This window comes from Pteropus medius, unplaced genomic scaffold (assembly GCF_902729225.1).
Source record: "Pteropus medius unplaced genomic scaffold, Ma_sr-lr_union100, whole genome shotgun sequence".
Taxonomy (NCBI): Eukaryota; Metazoa; Chordata; class Mammalia; order Chiroptera; family Pteropodidae; genus Pteropus; species Pteropus medius.
The window spans coordinates 970,623-990,984 of record NW_024354886.1 but is presented as its reverse complement, the minus strand read 5'-3'; the positions used below and the strand labels follow the sequence as shown (position 1 = coordinate 990,984).

Sequence of the window (20,362 nt, the reverse complement as noted above, 5' to 3'; positions counted from 1 at the left end):
ATTATCTCTAGTTTCTTCAACTGTGTCTTATTCAACTGTTTATCAAACTATGTTTTTAAACATGGCATTCTCATATTCTGAATTGAATATATATTTTCTAAAGTAGCCTAACCACAGAAGAGAACACTAGAATCTAGGCAATCTAAATGTAATGTTGCCAGGAAATAGCATATAAAGTATTATACCATATTTTCCCTAGCCTTTTACCCATACTATGAAATTCAAGGTGGGATGCCATTGCCATTACACACACTGGGCCATGGCTACACACAATACATGCCACACACACACACAATACCTCTATTTGGATGATCATCCGATTAGTTTTATCTCAACATTATAATCTGTTGAGATAATTCTGGATTTTGATTTTTTTAAAATTTTGTGCTATCTACAAATGAAAATATCTTGTATATCCTCATTGATACAATGTGTAGGACTTTGAGTAGTGCACAATAACAACATTCCATGAAGACACCACTACTTTCTATTCTGTTAGGTAACAGTTATGGGTATTTTCCAATTGGCTTCAGTCCAAGTACTTTCATATGCCTTCAATTCCTCTTTATATCCACAGGATATTTCGAGATACTTTATTAAATAAATTGAATTCGCCTGACCCATGAATTTTTCTTACCTTATTAGAAAAGTGAATGAAATTAGTTTAAGGTGAATCAGTGCTATTTCCTAATTGCTTATTGACCATTATTAACAACCCTTTTTCAGATCCTTTTTTAGGGCTTGATATCAAAACTATTTACTTGTCTTTTTCCAAATATATTTTCTTTTTTAGAAAGTTGAGAATACATGACTTTCATCTGTGGAGTAAAAGTCTAAAAACCTAGGCTCACTGGGTCCCTTGCAGATTCATCCTATCTGTAGTCTGTGGTCAATGAAAGTTTTCCTCTTTCTCTTCTCCAACATAATAAAATCTTACTTCTCATTGAAGGTCCATCTGAAGGTTACCTCCTCTACAAAGGCTCTCCACTTCCTTCCTCCTCCCATCTAGACGTTGAACTCCTTGAGGGCAATACCTGTGTCCTACTCATCATTGTAACCCTAGCATGACATAACATAATAGTATTCAACAATATTTGTCAAATGGAACTCTTGCTTATCTTTAGTTTTCTAGAATCTCTATGGAATGCTTCATAATTTCTAAAAACCTCCAGATAATTCAGAGGCTAGATCTGCAAACTCTTTAAGTACCTGAAATATAATTTGAGTCTGAAAATTAAAATTATTTGAAACAGCTAGATTGACTCAAATTTCTCTATCTATTTTGGTCTTCAATTATTCTTTGTGCCTGATTCCAGGGCTCTTAAACACTACCCTCTATATCTTCAGCTGCCTTTTCTCTTGCCTAGAATGTCCTCTTTCTAGTCAAATAATGCCTAGTATTTCTTACTGGAAAAGTATGCCCTTTCTCTCCTCCCAAAATAAGCCTACTCAAAATTTATTTATCTTTACAAATTCCCCTGGACTATTCCCAATTGATGTTAGACATTGTGTTCAGAAAGGCCATTTAACACATATGCACATAGTAGATCATTAATATCCAAACTCTGGAAAAATCCACAAAACAGATTGTTCCAAATGGATTTTTAAATGTCCATCATTTTAAAAATTATGACACTTAATAGACAATTTGTTACAATTGGTAGTGAGGTGCGATGGTGTGATCCATTGGACAAAAATGAGTGGTGTAATGTAAAGTGTGGTGCAGATTATAAAAGGTGACCCAACAATGACCCTCTCAGACACTTGTAGCCTCAAACTTTCTATATAGAAGGGGCTTGGAGCAGCAATGTGGTTGTGGAGTGGTACTTAAAGCTGCTTTCACAGAGCATTTCACATAATATTGCATTAAATTGAGGAAACACCACATATCTCTATTGAAGAAAATCTCCCACAGTCCTTCAAGCCATTTACTGGCACTGGCTGAGCTCTCACTCAATTTGCCACAAGAAACAATTTCATGTGGCAAAAAAGATATCAAATTTCATTGCACAAAAATAATTTTCTGCAGATCACGAAATATTCCTAGGCTGAAACAGGAATTTGAAAAGAAACATTATAACAAGAAAAATCAGGTAAGACTGATAAACATTTCCTAAAGGCTATTTATTCATCTTTCCTTTTGGGTTTTATAACCAATGTACAACAAGCAATCTGATGCTCTATAATTTTGTTGCGCATACTCTTATCATCAGATCAACAACGATTCCCTGTAAAATAAAATTTTCACTTTTCAAAATTACTTCATTATGCTCTGTGTTTGTGTATGTGTGTGTGTCCATTTTCAAGACTGAAAATTTTAGGGGCAAGAACTGATAAGTGAAATATGGTTTTTGTGTTTACATATGTTTTTTGTAACTTTTCTACTTTTAATCTCACATGTTTTCCATCACTTTAGAAATGATGATAGTCAATACAGCCTTCAATGATTCAAATAATCACTTTATATCACATATAAAGTTTTCTAGGTTCCTTTGAATACTTGTTTATTTCTTGTCATATCTTTAACTTACATTCCATTCTTATGTACCAAAATCTTTTTTTTATTACTCTGCTATTTTGAAATGAAATATCTCAACATGAATTTCTTTTAATCTAGAATAGGTTAGGTGAAGAAAATCTCCTTTAGACTAAACAGGAGTATATAATGTACACACTTGAGACTCTTTAAAAGAAACTAGCTAAGACCAACCACAGCAGCCAGAAAATCCAGAATTCAGCTTTCCACTGCCATTCTTATTTGATTCTATTCTCTAACCTAGATTTAATAACACTCTCTAACCAAGATATCCTAACTGATCGCTTCCTCTATTTGAATCAAAGACTGAAAATATTAACCTCCATGTGGTTTCTAGGCTGATATCCTAGCGTTTCACGTTAAAACTTACCCTAATTAAGGATTACCTAACCCCTCCATCCTGATTAGATAAATAATTCCTAATGTAGTTTTTACCATAGTAAATGAGTTGGATTAGGAGGCCTACCATGCTCTTAATATACTTTAACTCAGCCTGGAAAAAGTGAGGCCTGACCAAACCTAGTGGTTTAGCACGTGACTCTGTAAACACCTGCCTTGATTTTTTTTGAGGTTGTTTCAGAACATACTGCCTAGCAGGCAAAATATCCCCAATTAGATAAACCTCTATTGAAATGAATGATCTTAAACTGCTCATTTTCCTTTGTGATTTTTCTCTTTATAAGATATCTGGCATTTAGAAAATTAATCAAAATCATTTTCCCTACTTGCAGGATTTCTAGGTTCAGCGTATTGTCAGAGTAGTTTTGTAAAAGAGAAAAATAGACTAGGCACACCAATTTTGTTTAAAATTTAAAAGCAAGCTTTGGAATAATCTGGAACGTGTAATGAGAATGTTCTAGCAATTATGATTCACCTTTCTGATAAGAATAATCTACTATATTTTATTATATATCCCTCCTAACAAGGCTGGAATCAATTTGATAGTTTTTAAAATTTTCATGTCCTCAAAGATTTATTAGCTGACAATAAATTTAGAAAACCTGAATGTCAGAATTAGTGATGGCACTTCTATTGATGTCAGAATTCAGAAGATTGCTTCCCTATGGGTCATTTCTCCAGGATTTAGCAAATCAAAATCAAACACAATTATATAAAAATCTAAGTATGTTAAAATCAGCACATATGGCAGATTGAGGAGGAATTTTACCTCTATCTTTAATCAGAGCTATGTTCAATTATCATTTATCATTCTTGGACTGGATATCATCATATCATCAGAGTATAGATTTTCTCTCTGAACAATGAAAACTACATGATCCAAAAAGTTCTCTTGCCTTTTTTTAAAAACATTTTTTAGCTATGCAAGAACAAGCATAGCTAAATTTAGTTCTCAATGGCAATAAATAACTCATCCCTATTATCTAGCACATATTTTTCCTCTTTTCAGTTGAGTTTAATCTTTTTTTTCTATTCCTTTTAAAATTTAGTTTAGCTTAACAATTTTCAATTTTGACCATACACATAACTGGAACAATAATATTACGGGGCTAAAAAGTCTAATGATCTTCTCAAGAATTTATAGAAGTTCATTTGTAAACTATCCTTATGGTAAACCTTTTTTATACATACTAATTACCTTGAGATTATAGGTAAGCTGAAAATACCCTTTACTATTCTATATACAGACAACTAGAAACAAGTAGTGATACTACACCAAGTAGAACTCAGATATATATATTTTTTAAAACTTTTATTCTTATGAAAGAAGTTTATCCTGTCAAATTGATTGTGATAGCTCTCAACAAAATCTTTGGGTTTGGACATCAATGTCACTCACAGTAGAGATGCTGAAGGAAGAACTCCAGAAGCACAGATGTCTAGTATTAGGTATATTATTTCACTCTATTTTATAGTCCAATAATATTTTCTCCACATTTCAAAGATTCCACAGTTTTCTCTATGGTCACAAAGATCTCTTGATGTTAGAACTGGCAAGACTCCGAATGGCATGCCCAAAGCATGATCAAATTACATGTTGAAGGGTTTGGTGGCTGAGAAGACCCCTGTCTCTTCTCTCCTAGCTTGAAACCAAGACAAGGAATAGATACAAAAGTCAGCCTGCCAAAAAATGAAAATATCTATCAGCAAGAAATGCTAGAAGAATAGCTTCTATGCTTAAAACTATGGCCAAAATTGGTTTCCTGCCAGTTTCCCCCATATGTATTCCAGATTTGTAAAATGACCCAAAAACAATTGATCTGAGTTATCAGTTTTTTACAGAGATGGTTTTACTCAGGGGCTAATCCTAGGCCTCTTTGCCCTGTGATCCATTCCTTCCCTTTTCTCTACTTTCTTCAGAGATGCTGAGAGTCCTAAAGGCAGCATTTCCCCCAACACTCTGTTTAGCTGGCATCCAGTTGGGAAAATAGGAAAGGGGAGAAAAACTCTGGCTTTTCCCTTCCTCACATCCTCCAATCTCCTGCCAGTACCTCCTACCAGCTGAGACCTGTATACATTGTAATGGCTTCTTCTTGTTTGTTGCTGGTAACTTCTTAGCTGCTTCATTGTCTGGTTTGGCTTCTCAGACTCTTCCAACACCTATGAATCAAAACTATCTGCACTGATTTTCTTGTTTTAAATACAGAGTGGTTTTGTTTTCTTGACTGGATCCTGACTGACGTACTCAATTAAATATACTACACTTACTGTACTGCTCTCAGATATTATACAAGACTAATAGAAGCAAAAAGTTTTTATATTTCTTTCACAGTTACAGGCAAGACACTACACATTTTGTCACACAAGATTCTTTAAACAAGTATACATGTATTTTACCTAAAATTCAATACCTGTAAGCTTGCTCTGAACAATGTAGCTCAAAATGCCTAAACATTTCTCATTTTTTCTTGTCTGCTTGAAGAATCATAACTAAATTTTGTCCTTAATGGCAATAATTAACTCATTCCAGTTGTCTATCTTATCTGTCTTCTTTTAAATCAAATGCTACTGTGGAAAAGTCTGAGAACAGTCTCTCTTATTTTCACTTATTGTTGGCTTGCATTTTCTGAATGAATGTCCATAAGGCTCTTTCTTTAGTTTTGGAATTTAGTACCTTAAATAGATTTTATCTTGGATTTGAGCTTTCATTTTTTCCCTTAGACACGGGGTGTCCTTTTCATCTGCAGATTTAAATTCAGGAAACTTTCTCTTTCTCTCTATGCTTTTTCTGTTGTCTTTTTTCTTTTCTCTTCTTCACCATTTCTAATTATGTATAATTTGGTACTCCTTTGCCTGAGTATCACTTTCATTACTTTTTATATTTTTATTTTTCAAACACATTTCTTCCTCTTTTTTCCCCTCCTTCCTTTCTTCATCTCCTTTTCCTTTTTTGCTTTTAATGGCATCTTCATCTCTATAATGGCTTTCTTTTTCTTTTTCATTTCTTTTATAAGCTCCTCAAGTTTGGCTTTCATCTTCTTGTCTTATCTTGTAATCTTTTTTTGAACCCTTCTATATTTTAAGCTATTTTTAAAAACAAAGAATGCATTTAGGTAACATATTTAAGATTATGAACAACACATCCTCTGCTCCCTGATATTTTCGGCCTTCAAATATATGTTTCCTAGCATTCTTCTGCTCCCCATTCCCCCCATACTCCATATATACGGATAGGTCTTTGGCTGTTTTCTTTCTGTCACTTATGTCCATCTATTTCCTGAAGAGTAGTCTGGGGGACGGAGGATGGAATATTCAAATTAAGTTTGTGTCCAGAATACTTTTACTCTATATCTGTTATGTTCTTAGTCTTAAAAGCATACACTTTCCTCAAACTTTTGCATTAAGAAAAAATGGGATGGTAAAACTTTTTAAGTTACAAACTCACTGAACCTACTCCCCAAAGGCCATCTTTCTTGGCAATGAGCCTAGACCACTGACCACAAAAAAGCACTGTCTTTAAGGTTTCTTTTTTGAGTCCACATTTTATTGCGTAGAATAAATATCTGTACAATACCACTCCCCCTATACTTGCCTATGTTCACAGAGCTCGTCACTCTAACCAAAAGATCATTGGATTTGTGTTTGAGAATTGTGACCCTTTCTTAAAGGGGAAACTGTATCCTGCCTGAGGTTGGAGGATATATGTGTTGGCTCTCAGCACCCTCTCTCACCATAATTCAAATTTCATAGTATTTGGCAGGTTTTTCCCATGGTTTGAGGTTATGGTTATTTCCTTGTTTTGCTAAAGATGGCTTTTTTCCTCCACTATTTTTCATATTTTTTTTGCTGTTGTTGGTGAATTTCAATAACAGGGAGTAGAATAAAAATTACTTTCTTCTGCTATATTTAATCAGAAATTGGAATTTTAAAGATCAGAAGACACTCTACAGTTAAATTTTACAGCCCCCCAAATTATGTTTCTCTAATCATGTATATGGGGTACGCACCTTTTAACATTCTAATAATTACTGTACCATATCACTTCACTTACTTTAATAAATACTTTAGATCTCAAAATGCATGGTTCATGCAATACCACTAATCAGGTTAGATGAGAACAGAATGCAAACAATGTTATAACACAGAATCACTATTTAAAAAACATTATTTCTCATATACCTCATATATAAGATATAAGAAAGAGAGAGAAATATCCGGCATACAATAAGTGCTCAAAATTTAAGTTTCTTTACTTCTACTAAGGATACACAGTAGATGAGAGGAGAGATTATAATTGTCAACACATCTTTTGCTAAGGCTCCTAGTTGCCTATTGGGACCTAATAATAGATGCTATTTATATTATAATAAGGGCAGAGCCAAAAGCTTTTGCCTGCTGCATATTTTACTCTTCCCAAGCTCACAAATCTTGGAATAAACTTTTTAATTATATAACTAATGTATCTTTCAAACAAAAATCTTCAAGTATGCTTTAGTCAATGTGCCTCTAATGGTCTGGTGGAATATGATTCTGAAACACTAATTACAACCTAAATCTTCTTGTTTCCCACACACACCACACAACACCACACAAGGAGATTGAGGCTTAGTGTTATTAACAAACACAATCTAATAGTAAAGCTACTCTTTCCTTTCTGTGCTATCCTCATATTATTAGACGACATGTCCAATGACGGCTGTTCCTATAACCAGCATAAACCTACTTTCTCCATTCACACTCAGTCTCCCAAATGTTTTTGCATATCCACAAGATCATGCAGCTCACTCTAAAAGTTTGTTAATATGCAAAGTCTGAAAGCTTACACAGCATATCAGCACAACTCAGAAAAATCTAGTATGTTTATTATTTTAAGCAAAAAATTAGGTAGAAAGACCTCAAATAGATGCTGGAAAAATAATTTATAAACCCCCAAAACACTATTGGTAGTTCGATTATTTGGAAAGTAAACTCTTCCAAAAGGTCTAGAGTCTCACAATTTTTTTTTTAAGTCAAAGTCATCTATAATGTGCTCTGTACTCACCAACATGCACAGTGTATCAAAAATATCACCTTCAGTTCAACAAAACAGTTAATTAATGACGGACCACCTTTATGCCAGGTACTGATAGCATAGAGATGAACAAGTCAACAGGCTTGTCTTTAAATAGTTGCTAGCTGAGAACTGTAAGGTTTTTCCAAATGTCACTTAATTTAATTCTTACTATCAGCCTAGAATGTAGGTATTATTATGTCAATTTTAGAGGTTAAAAAGTGCGGTTTAGACTCGTTAAGCAGCATGCCCAAGGACATACACCTGGGAAGGGGTGGAGCCAGAGTGGAACAGAAAGTCTTCTCCAAAGCTCGTATTCTTCACCACTGCCTGGCAGGGATGTGTAGTGATGGTGAAGAAGCCACAGACTGGACATCAACACTAACTGGAAGAACTCACTTCTGAGCATGATAGCCGAAGCAGAAACCAAAAAATAAAAATACTGTTTGACTATATTAAAAAAAAGAAAACTAAAAGAAAATTTATGGAATGGGGAAAATATTTGCTAAATATTTGACAAAGACAAAAATTTATTACCTTTAATGTTCATTCATTCAATAATTATTTACTGAGCACCTACTATGTATCAGGCTCTGTTTCTAGGAGTGGCAGTTATAGGGTGAACAAGACCAAATCCCAGTCCTCATAGAGTCAACAAATCAACCAGGCCTACCCTAATACTACACAAGAAAAACAACTGAAAAACATAAACAAAAACAGAAATACAAATGGTAAATGTAGATATAAAAGAATTTGGTAATCAAAAATAAAAATTAAAACAAGATTTTTTTTTTTGCCTACCTAATTGGTAGAATTTTCAAATTTAGTAGTGTTGCCAAGGATGCAAAATATGAAACTGCACACATACTTCTCTGGGAATGGGTTTCAACCAACTTCTTAATAGTAAAACCCAAACTCCCCCAACTTTAGCCTGTGTACATTTAAATGCTAAAATGTGCATTCCTGGGTTCCACTGAAGAGATTCTGAAGCCATAGGTCAGAAATAGAATTCAAGAAACTGTATCTTTCAACTATGACAGGGTATTTTATTGCAAGTTATCTTCCAGCCATACTTGGGGACAGAGTGCTGTGGACTATCGCAGGATTGAATAAATGTCCCAGCTATGGGACTATGTAGGGCCAGACAATCAAATGAAGAATGTCTTGCTCAGTTAGACTTGATTAATTGATAGGAACATTTAACTATAAGACAAAAGACTGTCAAGTCACACTTGCTACTGGGCTTTGACACTGGGTCATACACAGTTCAGCATCTATGATATTTATTCTCTTTGGCTCAGCAATTCAACTTTTTAAAAAATTTACCCTAAGGATATAATAAAATCTTATTCAAAACATTGGTAGGATTACAGAAATTATTTAAGAGTTCTAAATAAATAAGAAGAGGATGAAGCTAATCTTAATAACTTTTCCTTAAAATGCTGGCTTTGGGAGAGAACATGAAAGGAAAGAGCATTCCATTTTATGTCTCACATATTCAGACTTTGTTTTGCAAATGTTTTCTGGTTACCATGGTGACTTCTGGATTTCTCCATGTAAATGGGAATTTGGGAACCTTGTTTTTGAAAAAAAAAAAAGAATAGTGTGTTCTTTTTATCCTGGTAAGCTTGTTCTGTGCTGACAAATTACATTCTGACAGCTAGGTCATAATCTAAAACGTGCCTTTTCAGAGACTATGAATAATAAAGTATATCCAGGGATTGACAGTTATTTTTCCTTTATATTTTTATATAATTTCTTTCAATGAATTCAAGAGATAAACTGAAGTGCTAAATACTTGCTATACTTTTTAAATAATTCAGAAATCTATCCTCACATAAAAAAGTTGACATATGTCAATTTGATTCTTGTAATTGTGAAAAATGGCATAAGGAAAGAACATAAGCTTTTGAATCAATCAGACTTGAAGCTGAACCTTGACTCTGTCATGTATCAGTTGTGTGACCTTGGGCAAGTATTCTAATACTTCAAGGCTTAGTTTCCATCTATAAAATAAGAATTGGAAATAATACGTAAATATATAAAGTGTTTACAACAATGTTAAATCTATTGAGCAGGTTCTCAATATAACATGGTAGCTCTTATTACCAAAGAAAAATAAAAGCAAGCACAGAAACACCCCAAACCTATTAAATTTGGTTTACAAGAAATTAGACTTCATACAAGAAAAATGAATAAATTGAATAAATTGAAAAAATAATGCACACCAGCACTATTCGTATTGGACTTCTTTAGATTTCAGCTTATTAAAGAAAGATGGAGACCCTTGAAACTTTACAAAACAATACCTTGAAAAGATGCAGTTGGCTAAAGTTAACAAACTACATAGCAATGGCCAATGACCATTGGTGAATGGTGAATCAGGGTGAATCAGGGCAAGAAGCCCTCAATAACCCATTCAAGATGAGGGAATGTAATTGTGAAGACAAGGCTTTGACTTCTCTCAGGATGAGTCCTTTCTGGAGAAAGGTTAGCATTGAGGCAGGGACAGGTTTCTCCACTTTGTTTTCCAAAAGCATTTATGGATCTACCTTTTCTCTTTTTTGTATTCCATTGATGGGCAGGAATTCTGTATTCTGTATCTCTTAGTTTGCTATTTTTTAAACTGTGTAAGAAGAAACAGGATTTTTAATGGGACATGCTAAATCTTTCATCATTATATTCCTTAATACTTAATCTGCCTTTACTCCTTAATCTTTAATTATTGTGACAAATAAGAGCATCACAAATGACCACCTGGGCAAAACATTAAAGCAAACCACAAATGCAAAACATTGTAAAGTGAAACAAAATATTCTGAAATTAAAAAATATGTGAAACTTTCCTAAAATGAAAATAATAATTTAAGAGTCCTTAAATTCAAATTATATATGGCTCATAAGACAAATTTATATGTTAGTCTATTGAAAAGTATTGAGGCAGAACTGGTAAAGCACACACACACACACACACACACACACACACACACACACACACACACTACTGCCACCAACAAAACTAAGGGCCCAGCACAAAAACAGATGTCGACACCATATTTTCACTATCTGAATTTGATTTCCATTTATCTGTCTTGTATCTAAGGTGGTGCATTCCAGAGGGTAAAAATGGGGCAGGAAAAAGTCAGTTGAAAGAAAGTTTCTCAGACTACTTACCCTCCCAGGTTACTATCCTCACCTACTGTTCCTTATCAGAGACAGAAGAGAACTCGGGGAATATGGTTTAAAAAGGAAACGGCCAGTAGTAATAGGAAGCTGTGCATCTGGGGAACTGTTCCCACACCAACACTACTCCACTCCTTTTACCACAGTGTCACTGGATGAGAGCTTCATGACCTTCCATCTCCAATCAGTACCTGGTTGAGGTTATGGGCTCCTGACCAAGCTAGGTCAATCCCGGCTCCTGCTTAGTGTTCTCAGGTAAAATATATGTGCCCAGTTAGGTCTGAATGTCAGATTAATGACAAATAGTAGAAGCAGGTCCCAAATATTGCGCTGGGACATGCTTATATTATACACCATGGCAGTGTTCCCAGATCGCCAGATCTGCAACAATAGCTATAAATGCATAGAGCACTTCCTGTTTTGTGCATTATTCTAAATGCTTTGTAAATAATAATTCACTAAATACATGGATATATAAACATATGCCAATATATGGATCATCTGAGATTAGGAAAAATGAATTATGTATTTTTATATTACAAAATTTATGCAGAAATTCCTATAATTAAGACATTTAATGAGTCGTCAGTCATTACCTGCAAACCAATTTGTATAAAATTGAGAAATAGAAAAATTAAGAGTCTAGATTTCAGTTCCTGCACATTAACTAGCTGGATGGTATTGAGTAAGTCTTCTCACTTCTCTTGATCTAGGTTTCCTAACCTATAACATGAGATTTAGATGAGATCATTTTTAAGGTTGTTGCTGCCCCTAAAATTCTATTGTATCTTATAATATGGAAAACCAGCTTGCAAAGAAGTTTATTACCTCTGCAATCATTCTGTTGGTGTCTCCTAAGAAAAGCAGATTCAGGGCTTCTTCCTCCGTGGTTGCCTGATGAAGAGACAGGTTTTTCAAATGAATGTTCTGATCAGGGTCCTCCAATATTGTCACTTTCCTAGAAAAAATGAGAAGCAACAAAAACAAGGTACTTTGAGAATGAAAAGGACTCAAAGTCTTTCTTACAAGTTTTAGTTTTGAAAAGCTGTATAGTATGACATCTTGAACTTATAAAATCAAATAATACACAAAACACCAGACTGTACCAGATTAGCATCAAACACTGACGTTACCTCAACAGTACAATAGCTTTGGGGCTGCAAAGAGTATTACAAGCTTCTGATTTAAGACCATCTGTCTTTGCAATCATCAGATCACTGAATCATCTTAAAATGCATATTATTACTGAATTAAAAATGCAAATGATAACGTTCCACCTATATGTCAGGAAACATGATCATATTGTCTTTTCTGTGCTATAATTCAGTTTCTCGCATAGGTAATGCACTAATTTTTCTCCTTCTACTTTCTTCCTTTTATTCAATTTCATATCAATTTCAATTTATATGACATTTCAACTTAAACAGGATGAAATCAAGGCATCTATCATCCCTCTAGGAGTTATTCCCTTGTCTAATTTTCTTACTAAGGTGAATAAAAAAATTTTCAAGAAGTTTTACATAAGTTTTAGTTTGTTATTATTTTTATGTCTATCAGACGTGTTTCTTGACCCTTTTTCTTTTATAACCTACCTTTCCTTCCATTACATCCTTACAGTCAGAGCCTTGGCTCTAGCATTACATTCATCTATTCAACTGCCCTAATGGGCAGCCTAGTTCCAACATCATTTCCTTCATGATGAATTCTAACCCTGCTTCCGGAGCTGGCTTGTCCATACTCCCCTTATAGCCCTTTTAGCACTTTCTGCAACTGAATACAACTTGGCCAAACTCCTCATACTCTGCTTTGAAGGCTTGCAGATTCAAGCAATAAAGTTACTAGACAAAGTTCCTGTCTGCCTCTTGAGTTTTGCCTTCCTGACTTTAAGAATTGTTAAGGGAAGGGAATCTTATAATTTGCAAGTATTGCCAAAAAGTACCTCCAGGTATCTGTCCTTGCTTAAAACATTTGGAATTGATAATAAGTATCATCTAGCACAACTTCTATTTGAAAAGTATAAATTGCAAATAAACATGTGTCACTTACCTTTTTTATAAAAACACACTAAGAATACTTTAAAAATGAAGATTTTGCAATGCCATAATTGTCATCCTTCCCTTTTGTAAGGAAGTTATCTGAACTTTCATATGTAATTTGTGGGCATTAAAATACTAATCACAGGAAGAAAATGTAGCTCTACCAGTACATCTGTGACCAATATGTCACTAATAATGTATTCCTTTGCCAACTTTTGGACTTTGTTTTGTCTCCTTCAACAGTACCAACTAAGATGGAAAAAGATCACTTCTCTTAATGAAAACAAATGTATTTTATTTATTTTTCAACAAGACTCATAAGTGAGCTTATTAAAAATGCTTAAGAGTTCAAAAATACTTGGAGAACATGACAGCATTTTTAACTGAAGTGGATGAATTGTGTTCTATTTTTAGGAACCCCCTCTATTCCTTAAACTTTATTTCTACCCTGATTCTTCTGAAGTGCTAGAGAAGATTTGGCTAAATTCAATCTCTAGGGACATAAAGGTTAGAAATCTTCCTAAATCCACAGGTTTGGGAGTTTAAAGGTTAAAAAAAGTAAGTAATATTGGAAGGAAGATAAAAATTTAAAATAAGTAATGGACAGTACACGAAAAGTGAGAAAAGAAGAGAATTCTGTCTTTTTCAACATGAAGATAAAAAGTATTCTCCAACGCTGAGGCAAAGTCACCTTTGATACATGCTGTGTAAGACCAAGACAGATACAATACTGTTCTCTACAAGTTCCGAAAAGGGAGAGATGGGTAACAGAAAATGATTCAAAGAGCAGGATGCTCACATTCATTGGGCACCAAAAGCATCCCAAGCACCTGCAGTGTTTTATTTAATCCAGTTGTTTTCACCTTGGTTGCACACAGAACAACCTGTGGAACTTATATAAAACAAACAAACACTGGTGCCAGGTCCCATTCTAAAAGATTCTGATTTGATTGTTCTGGTGCTCCAGGTGATTCTAGTGTGCAGCTAAGGTTGAGAGCCACTTGCTTCTTCTCTAATAACTCTACAAGGTAGACATTTGGGATAGTGGAAGGTTTCTGGGTTTTTTTTTATTTGTACTTTCCACCCAGATTCACCCCATGCCCAATGGGTAAAGTTACTCATCTTCTTAGTTGGCACTGAAGTCACTCTGAAGCCATATCTAATAGGCAAGACCAACATGGATTTTAAAAAGCCTGTCTTTTCACTGAAAGTTTCTTTTTTACCTTCCCAATCGTGCAACTGATGGATCAACTAAGCTACCCATTAACCAAAGCAATAACCAAAGCTCAATCAGGGACCCTGGGTCTACCTAGACATCCACAGGATTTATATCATTGCTGAATAAAAAAGTCTAAGTGATAATGGCAGATCACACATATATCTTTCACTATTACTTCACTGAAATAAAAAATGCAGAAAACAAGCAACCATGGAATTCTGAGTGTTCACTTATTAGACAACCTAAATGGATTTCGGATTACATTTACATAGAATAATTAGGAGCATAAGGTAGAAAGTGTTTGTGAAATGTCATCAGTAGCATTTGGCCAAACTACTTTTTTCTTCTAAATCATTCAGAACCTTTGATCTCCAATGTGGCTATGTCAGAACTATTATACTTCTATATTTACTTCCAGGTGCTTGTCCAGCTTTGTCACTTTGATCAAAATACAATTTGCACACACCCCCAGCTTTTCTGAACTTTAAGCTGTCTTTTGTAACCCATCACTATGCATTTCTCTGACTTTTCTGTTATGTTTCCCTCGCTATTTTCTGATTTTTTTTTTGCGCATGGAGGTTTAAAGAAGTAAATTAAAAGGCAGGGTGATGTCCAAATTAGTTCAGCTTCTTTCATGGCTCTCTTCTTGCTTAGGGCTCATCTCTGGGCACGCTATAAAAGGCTCAATCTCTGACATCATTATGGGATCTTCTGTGGTTCAATTTTCCCTTTCAAGGTCTCCCTTGCTAGTTCTCTTCAGATTCTTTCCTAGTTTCTACCCAATAACCTTCAGTATGAGGCTTTGGACTTTCCCTTATTGACCTGCCTGACCTCATTGAAAAATCCCTTTTTCATTAAGCCTTGTTGCCAATGTTTCAGCCTCACCCACTCTCATGCCTTTGCTCAGAGAAGCTCAGCCTGAGTCATGCCCTGGGTACTACCCTTTGCCTAGGTGGGCTAATCTGGAAGTGAGAATGCTTTAAACTCTGCTGCTTGTGGAATGCTTTTTCTAAGTTAGAGGAAATAAGAACCATTAGCAAAAGTTTCTCATCAAGTTGCTTCCTTCCCTGGCCCTTTCTTTCTCTCTCTGTCTCTCTTACAAATCAATAGCTATTTCCTGAATCCTTAGTCTGCCACTTGATTCTGACTATAATTTTCATAGGCTTGAAAGAGGGCTTTATTAGAGTTTCTTAAATAAACATCCTAAATCCAAGATGGAAACCCCCAAACTATTTATTTGATTATTTTTGAAAGGGCCTATGAATCATTTTCCCTATAAAAATGTTTCTAAAATGTTTCGATTTCAAGCAAAAGTCACTGATAGCCTTAACTTGGACACCTAAGTGGAAAAGTTCTGCTAAGTATACTCAGTCTGTTTAATGATGGGGAAGAAGCAAGCTTTGTGTTTTCTCTGTAAACAGAGAATCTTTTCCATTTGGCTAAGTAGTTGGAATTTGCCGGCTCTTTCTAACTGACTGGAAGATATATAAAGAGCAATAGCTTAGCTCTTGTTCTCAATAATGGAAGCCATCAATGAAAGAACCTTCCCCATCCCATGCCCTACCTTCACAACATTCCAACACCATCAATTTGCTGAACAAGAACTTTCCAGGAGTTATTGCAATGCATCTGGTTTCTCATTTTCATGTTATAGACAAATGTTGCCATAGTGATTTCTGTTTTTTTTTTTTTTCTACTTGCAAATGTCCCATGTGATTGTGCAAGCAATGTACTGTACAATGGCACCACGTCCACAGGGGTACAATTCACATCATGAGTTTGTATATTTATTATTACAAATGTCTGTCAGAGAGCAGAAAAGTGTATTCTAACCAAACTAGAATTTTACAACAATTTTGTAACAAATGACAAGGGTGCCATTTAATAATTCGCATGAAGATGCCACACAGACTAGAGGTAGTCCTGTGTAGTTACCTTGACTTAGAGCAATATCAATAACAGGCAGGCCTCATGAAAATGGGACAGGGACCACCAAGTTCTTCTAAATAACTGGATATGTTTCACATGCCGTAATCATAGTCCCATTATTTATTTCAGCAAAGAGAATATTCGATAGTTTTCAACCTCCCTGTTTCCACTCCAAAACTCATTCTCAGAATCTCTCTATGATGAAAATTTGGGGAAAAGAGGAGATTTAAATTTTTAGGAGAAATATGTAAGAGAAGCCCTCCTTCTTGCATTTAAACAAATTCAAAGGTAGGTTTTCCTTAGAATGATTAAAAATCTAAAAGATTTCCTTTGCTATGAAATATAAATAGGTATATTCAAGTGATATAGAGATATCACTTGAAAAAGTTTTAGGAACCTAAATTTTTGTATTAGTTTTAATCTATAAAGAATGGGCTAATAGTAATGGATATTTTTTCTAGTTAATCACTTTTGAGACACTTTGAAAACTCTGTCTAGTATTTTAAAAACTATATTTTTTCTTTCTAGTTTTATCTAACATTATATATTTTTAGCAATAATGAAGAATATAGTCAATTACATGACATTTTAGAAATTGTTATTTAATTTAACATATAAAAACATCAGGTTCTCACGCAAACATAACCATGTAAATCTTCACTTCTTTAAAATTACTTTTTCTCTTCTCTTTCACTTGATTCAAACTGGCCTTGGGCTCACTTGATTCTTTTCTTTCCTTATCCTTCTGCATACTGTACGGTCACTCCCTTAATCATCTGATAAAAGACTGTTATTCAAAATATACAAAGAACTCTTAAAATTCAACAATAAGAAAACAACCCAATTAAGAAATGAGAAAAATATTGGAACAGACACCTCACCAAAAGAGATATACAGATGGAAAATAAGCATGTGAAAAGATGCTCCATATCATATATCATCAGAGAAATACAAATTAAAACAACACTGAGATACCACTACACACCTATTAAAATGGCCAAAATCTGGAACACTTACAACATCAAATGTTGGTGAGTATGTGGAGCAACAGGAATTCTCATTCATCGCTGGTGGGAATACGAAATGGTATAGCCGTTTTGGAAGACAGTTTGGCTATTTCTTACAAAATCAAACATACTCTGATCATATGGTCCAGCAATTGTGCTCCTTGGTATTTATCCAAAAGGGCTGAAATCTATGTTCACACAAAACCTGTACATGAGCGTTTATAGCAGCTTTATTCATAATTGCCAAAACTTGGAAGCAACCAAGATGTCCTTCAGTAGATGAATGGGTACATAAACTTGGTACAATGGAATGTTACTCAATACTAAAAGAAATGAGCTATTAAACCATGACAAACATGGAGGAAACTTAATGCTTATTACTAAGTGAAAGAAGCCAGACTGAAAAGGCTACATACTGTATGATCCTAACTATTTGACATTTTGAAAAAGGCAAAACTATTGAGGCAGTAAAAAGGTCAGCAGTTGCCAAGAGTAGAGATAAGGGGGTAGGGATAACTAGGCAGAGCACAGAGGATTTTTAGGGCAGTAAAAATACTCTGTATGATATTATCATGACGGATATACTTCATTATACATTTGTCCAAACCCATAGAATGTATAATACCAAGAGTGAAACTTAAGGTGAGAATTATGGACTTTGGGTGATTTTGATATCTTAATGTAGGTTCATTCTTGGTGAGTGACGTTGATAATGGGGAAGGCTATGCATGTGTGGGGGCAAGAGGTTCTTGGGAAATCTCTGTACCTTCCTATAATTTTGTTATGAACCTAAAACTGCTCTAAAAAATATCTGTATATGATTTATTCCCTGTCTGAAAAGGAGCAACATTGAAATAAGCAAGGAATTAAGTCATTTAATGTAATGTATCCTACAAGACTCAGGGATGCTTGGTGTTGATGTGGAAACATCTTCATACTTTCAAGAAACTTCTGCTTCTAACTGTGTGTATGTTTTCATATGCTATAAAAACAGACATCACCAAAAACACTCAAGACAGTGTACTGGAAGCTGTTGGCCACTGCTATGAAAATGCAAAACCAAAATGAGAATTATCCATGATAGGTAAAGACAGAACTTTACCAGGTACAGTTAATGTGTAGAAAAACCAATACTTTTCTCACAAATTTGTTTGTTTATTTATTGATTACTATTGTTTAATTATTTTACTAAGATTTGCACCTATATAAAACATTCTTTCATTTCTATTTTCTTTTTTTCCAAAATTTTATCCAAATATAATGAGTATCCAAATTTTGAATTGCTAGTTACTTGTTAAGATTATCTTCCTGTATTATATTAAACTAACCAAACTTTCCCCATCCCCAAACAATATCACTTTGCAATCATCAACACATAAATGGCTCCTAAATTTAATGTATATAACCATGGCTTATCAGACACTTAACTATTGCCTATACACAATCGCCATTTGCATGATTTTCCAACAGTGAATATTTTAGATATTAAAAACTATGCCTCTTATCTTTCTCTTACATTCTTACCCTTTGCTAATTTCCAATTACATTCAACCTTATTGCATTCCTTCTAGGGCTCTAAGATCACAAATAATCTATCATTTAATAAAATGCTTTGTTTGCCCTAATTCCATATAGTAATTATAGAGCCATACACTAAAATTTGTCATCTTCAGAGATACCAACTTTCTTTAAAGAAAATATGTTCCCTCCCATTTTCACTAATATTTGCTTTCTTATTCACATTTTATAATTGTAGTATCCCACATTATGTATTCAAGTTTTCCATATTTGGGGATATTGTAGAAATAGACCTAGAGGCATGAATTTGTAATTTGGGAAAACCATAGCATTTCCTCTGGCAGGTAAATATCTTTATACACCTCTAAGTTTTTGCTATTGCATTTTACAAGTTCTGAGTTTATTCACTTTTATTTATTTTCATTTGACACAAAGTTTCTTATTTTTTCCAACTATTAAAAATAATACATACTTCTTGCAGAAAAGTTTGAAAAATTTTAAAGTAGAAAGAATTTTTTTAAAAAGTCCCATCACAAAGATAATCATGATGTGTCAATATATTTCCTTAAGGTAATTTCCTCATACATACTTTGCAGATTTAAGATAAAATTATAAATACTTTCACATTATCATATTATCATGAATATATAATATTAATTATATATACGTGTGTGTGTGTGTGTGTGTGTGTGTGTGTGTGTGTATGTATGTATGTGTTTATATATATATAATGAAAAGCTCGCTTAGCACTGCTCTCACTTTGGCAGTACTGCCAGCTCTTAGCTCAATCAGAACTTTGGTCTTGGCATATGCTAGTAAAATTAGAAAACCATTGAGGGTCATAGGAGCAGTGACACTGGTGTGAAAGGACTGGAGTGGGCTATGACAGGAAATTATTGGTTGATGTGGGCTCCACTCATGAGACCACTGCAGCTCTAAATCATCTGTATGCCTTTTTTTACATTATTAGCTGGATAGTTGAGAGCAGTTGTGTTTTGCAGAAATCTCTTAAGGTGTTTCATATGCATTTACATTTTCCAACTAAATGGAAAGTTAATTAAAGATAGAACACAGTTAAAATCCTTTATAATACTCCTAAAAGAGCTGAAGTTCTTGCAATATAGTAAATGCTTAGTACTTATGAAAATCTGAAATAATTTTTTTCTCTATTATTTGAGCTGTAATAGTTAGATGGGTTTCCAAACTCTATTCTTCTAAAGGATAGAATAAAGTGACTGATCAACTTAAATTATTGAAAACTCTTTTAGATAATCCTATGATTTTGCTTCATATACTCAAAATTTAGAACAGATTGTAAAAAATGATGTAGTATCAGAATAAGGCAATAATGTATAAAGCAATTATGAAGACTAGAGAGTAAGTCAAATATGTATCAATACACAATTTAAAAAGTGAATTTCACCTCTTAATCTAAGAAAAATAAATAGTATGCATTTATTTGTACAAAAAGTATGAGGAAAATGGA

The 20,362-nt window shown here is 34.1% G+C and overlaps 1 protein-coding gene across 4 annotated transcripts in view; it reads right to left on the bottom strand.

Moving 5' to 3' along the window:
* Nucleotides 1-20,362, bottom strand: part of KIF6 (kinesin family member 6) — a 369,244-nt gene that overhangs the window by 264,199 nt on the left and 84,683 nt on the right. For all 4 annotated transcript variants that reach the window (XM_039856356.1, XM_039856357.1, XM_039856358.1 and 1 more), the window contains exon 6: nucleotides 11,996-12,125. In XM_039856356.1, the coding sequence (XP_039712290.1) occupies nucleotides 11,996-12,125 (130 nt within the window). The remainder of the gene's footprint in view (nucleotides 1-11,995; nucleotides 12,126-20,362) is intronic.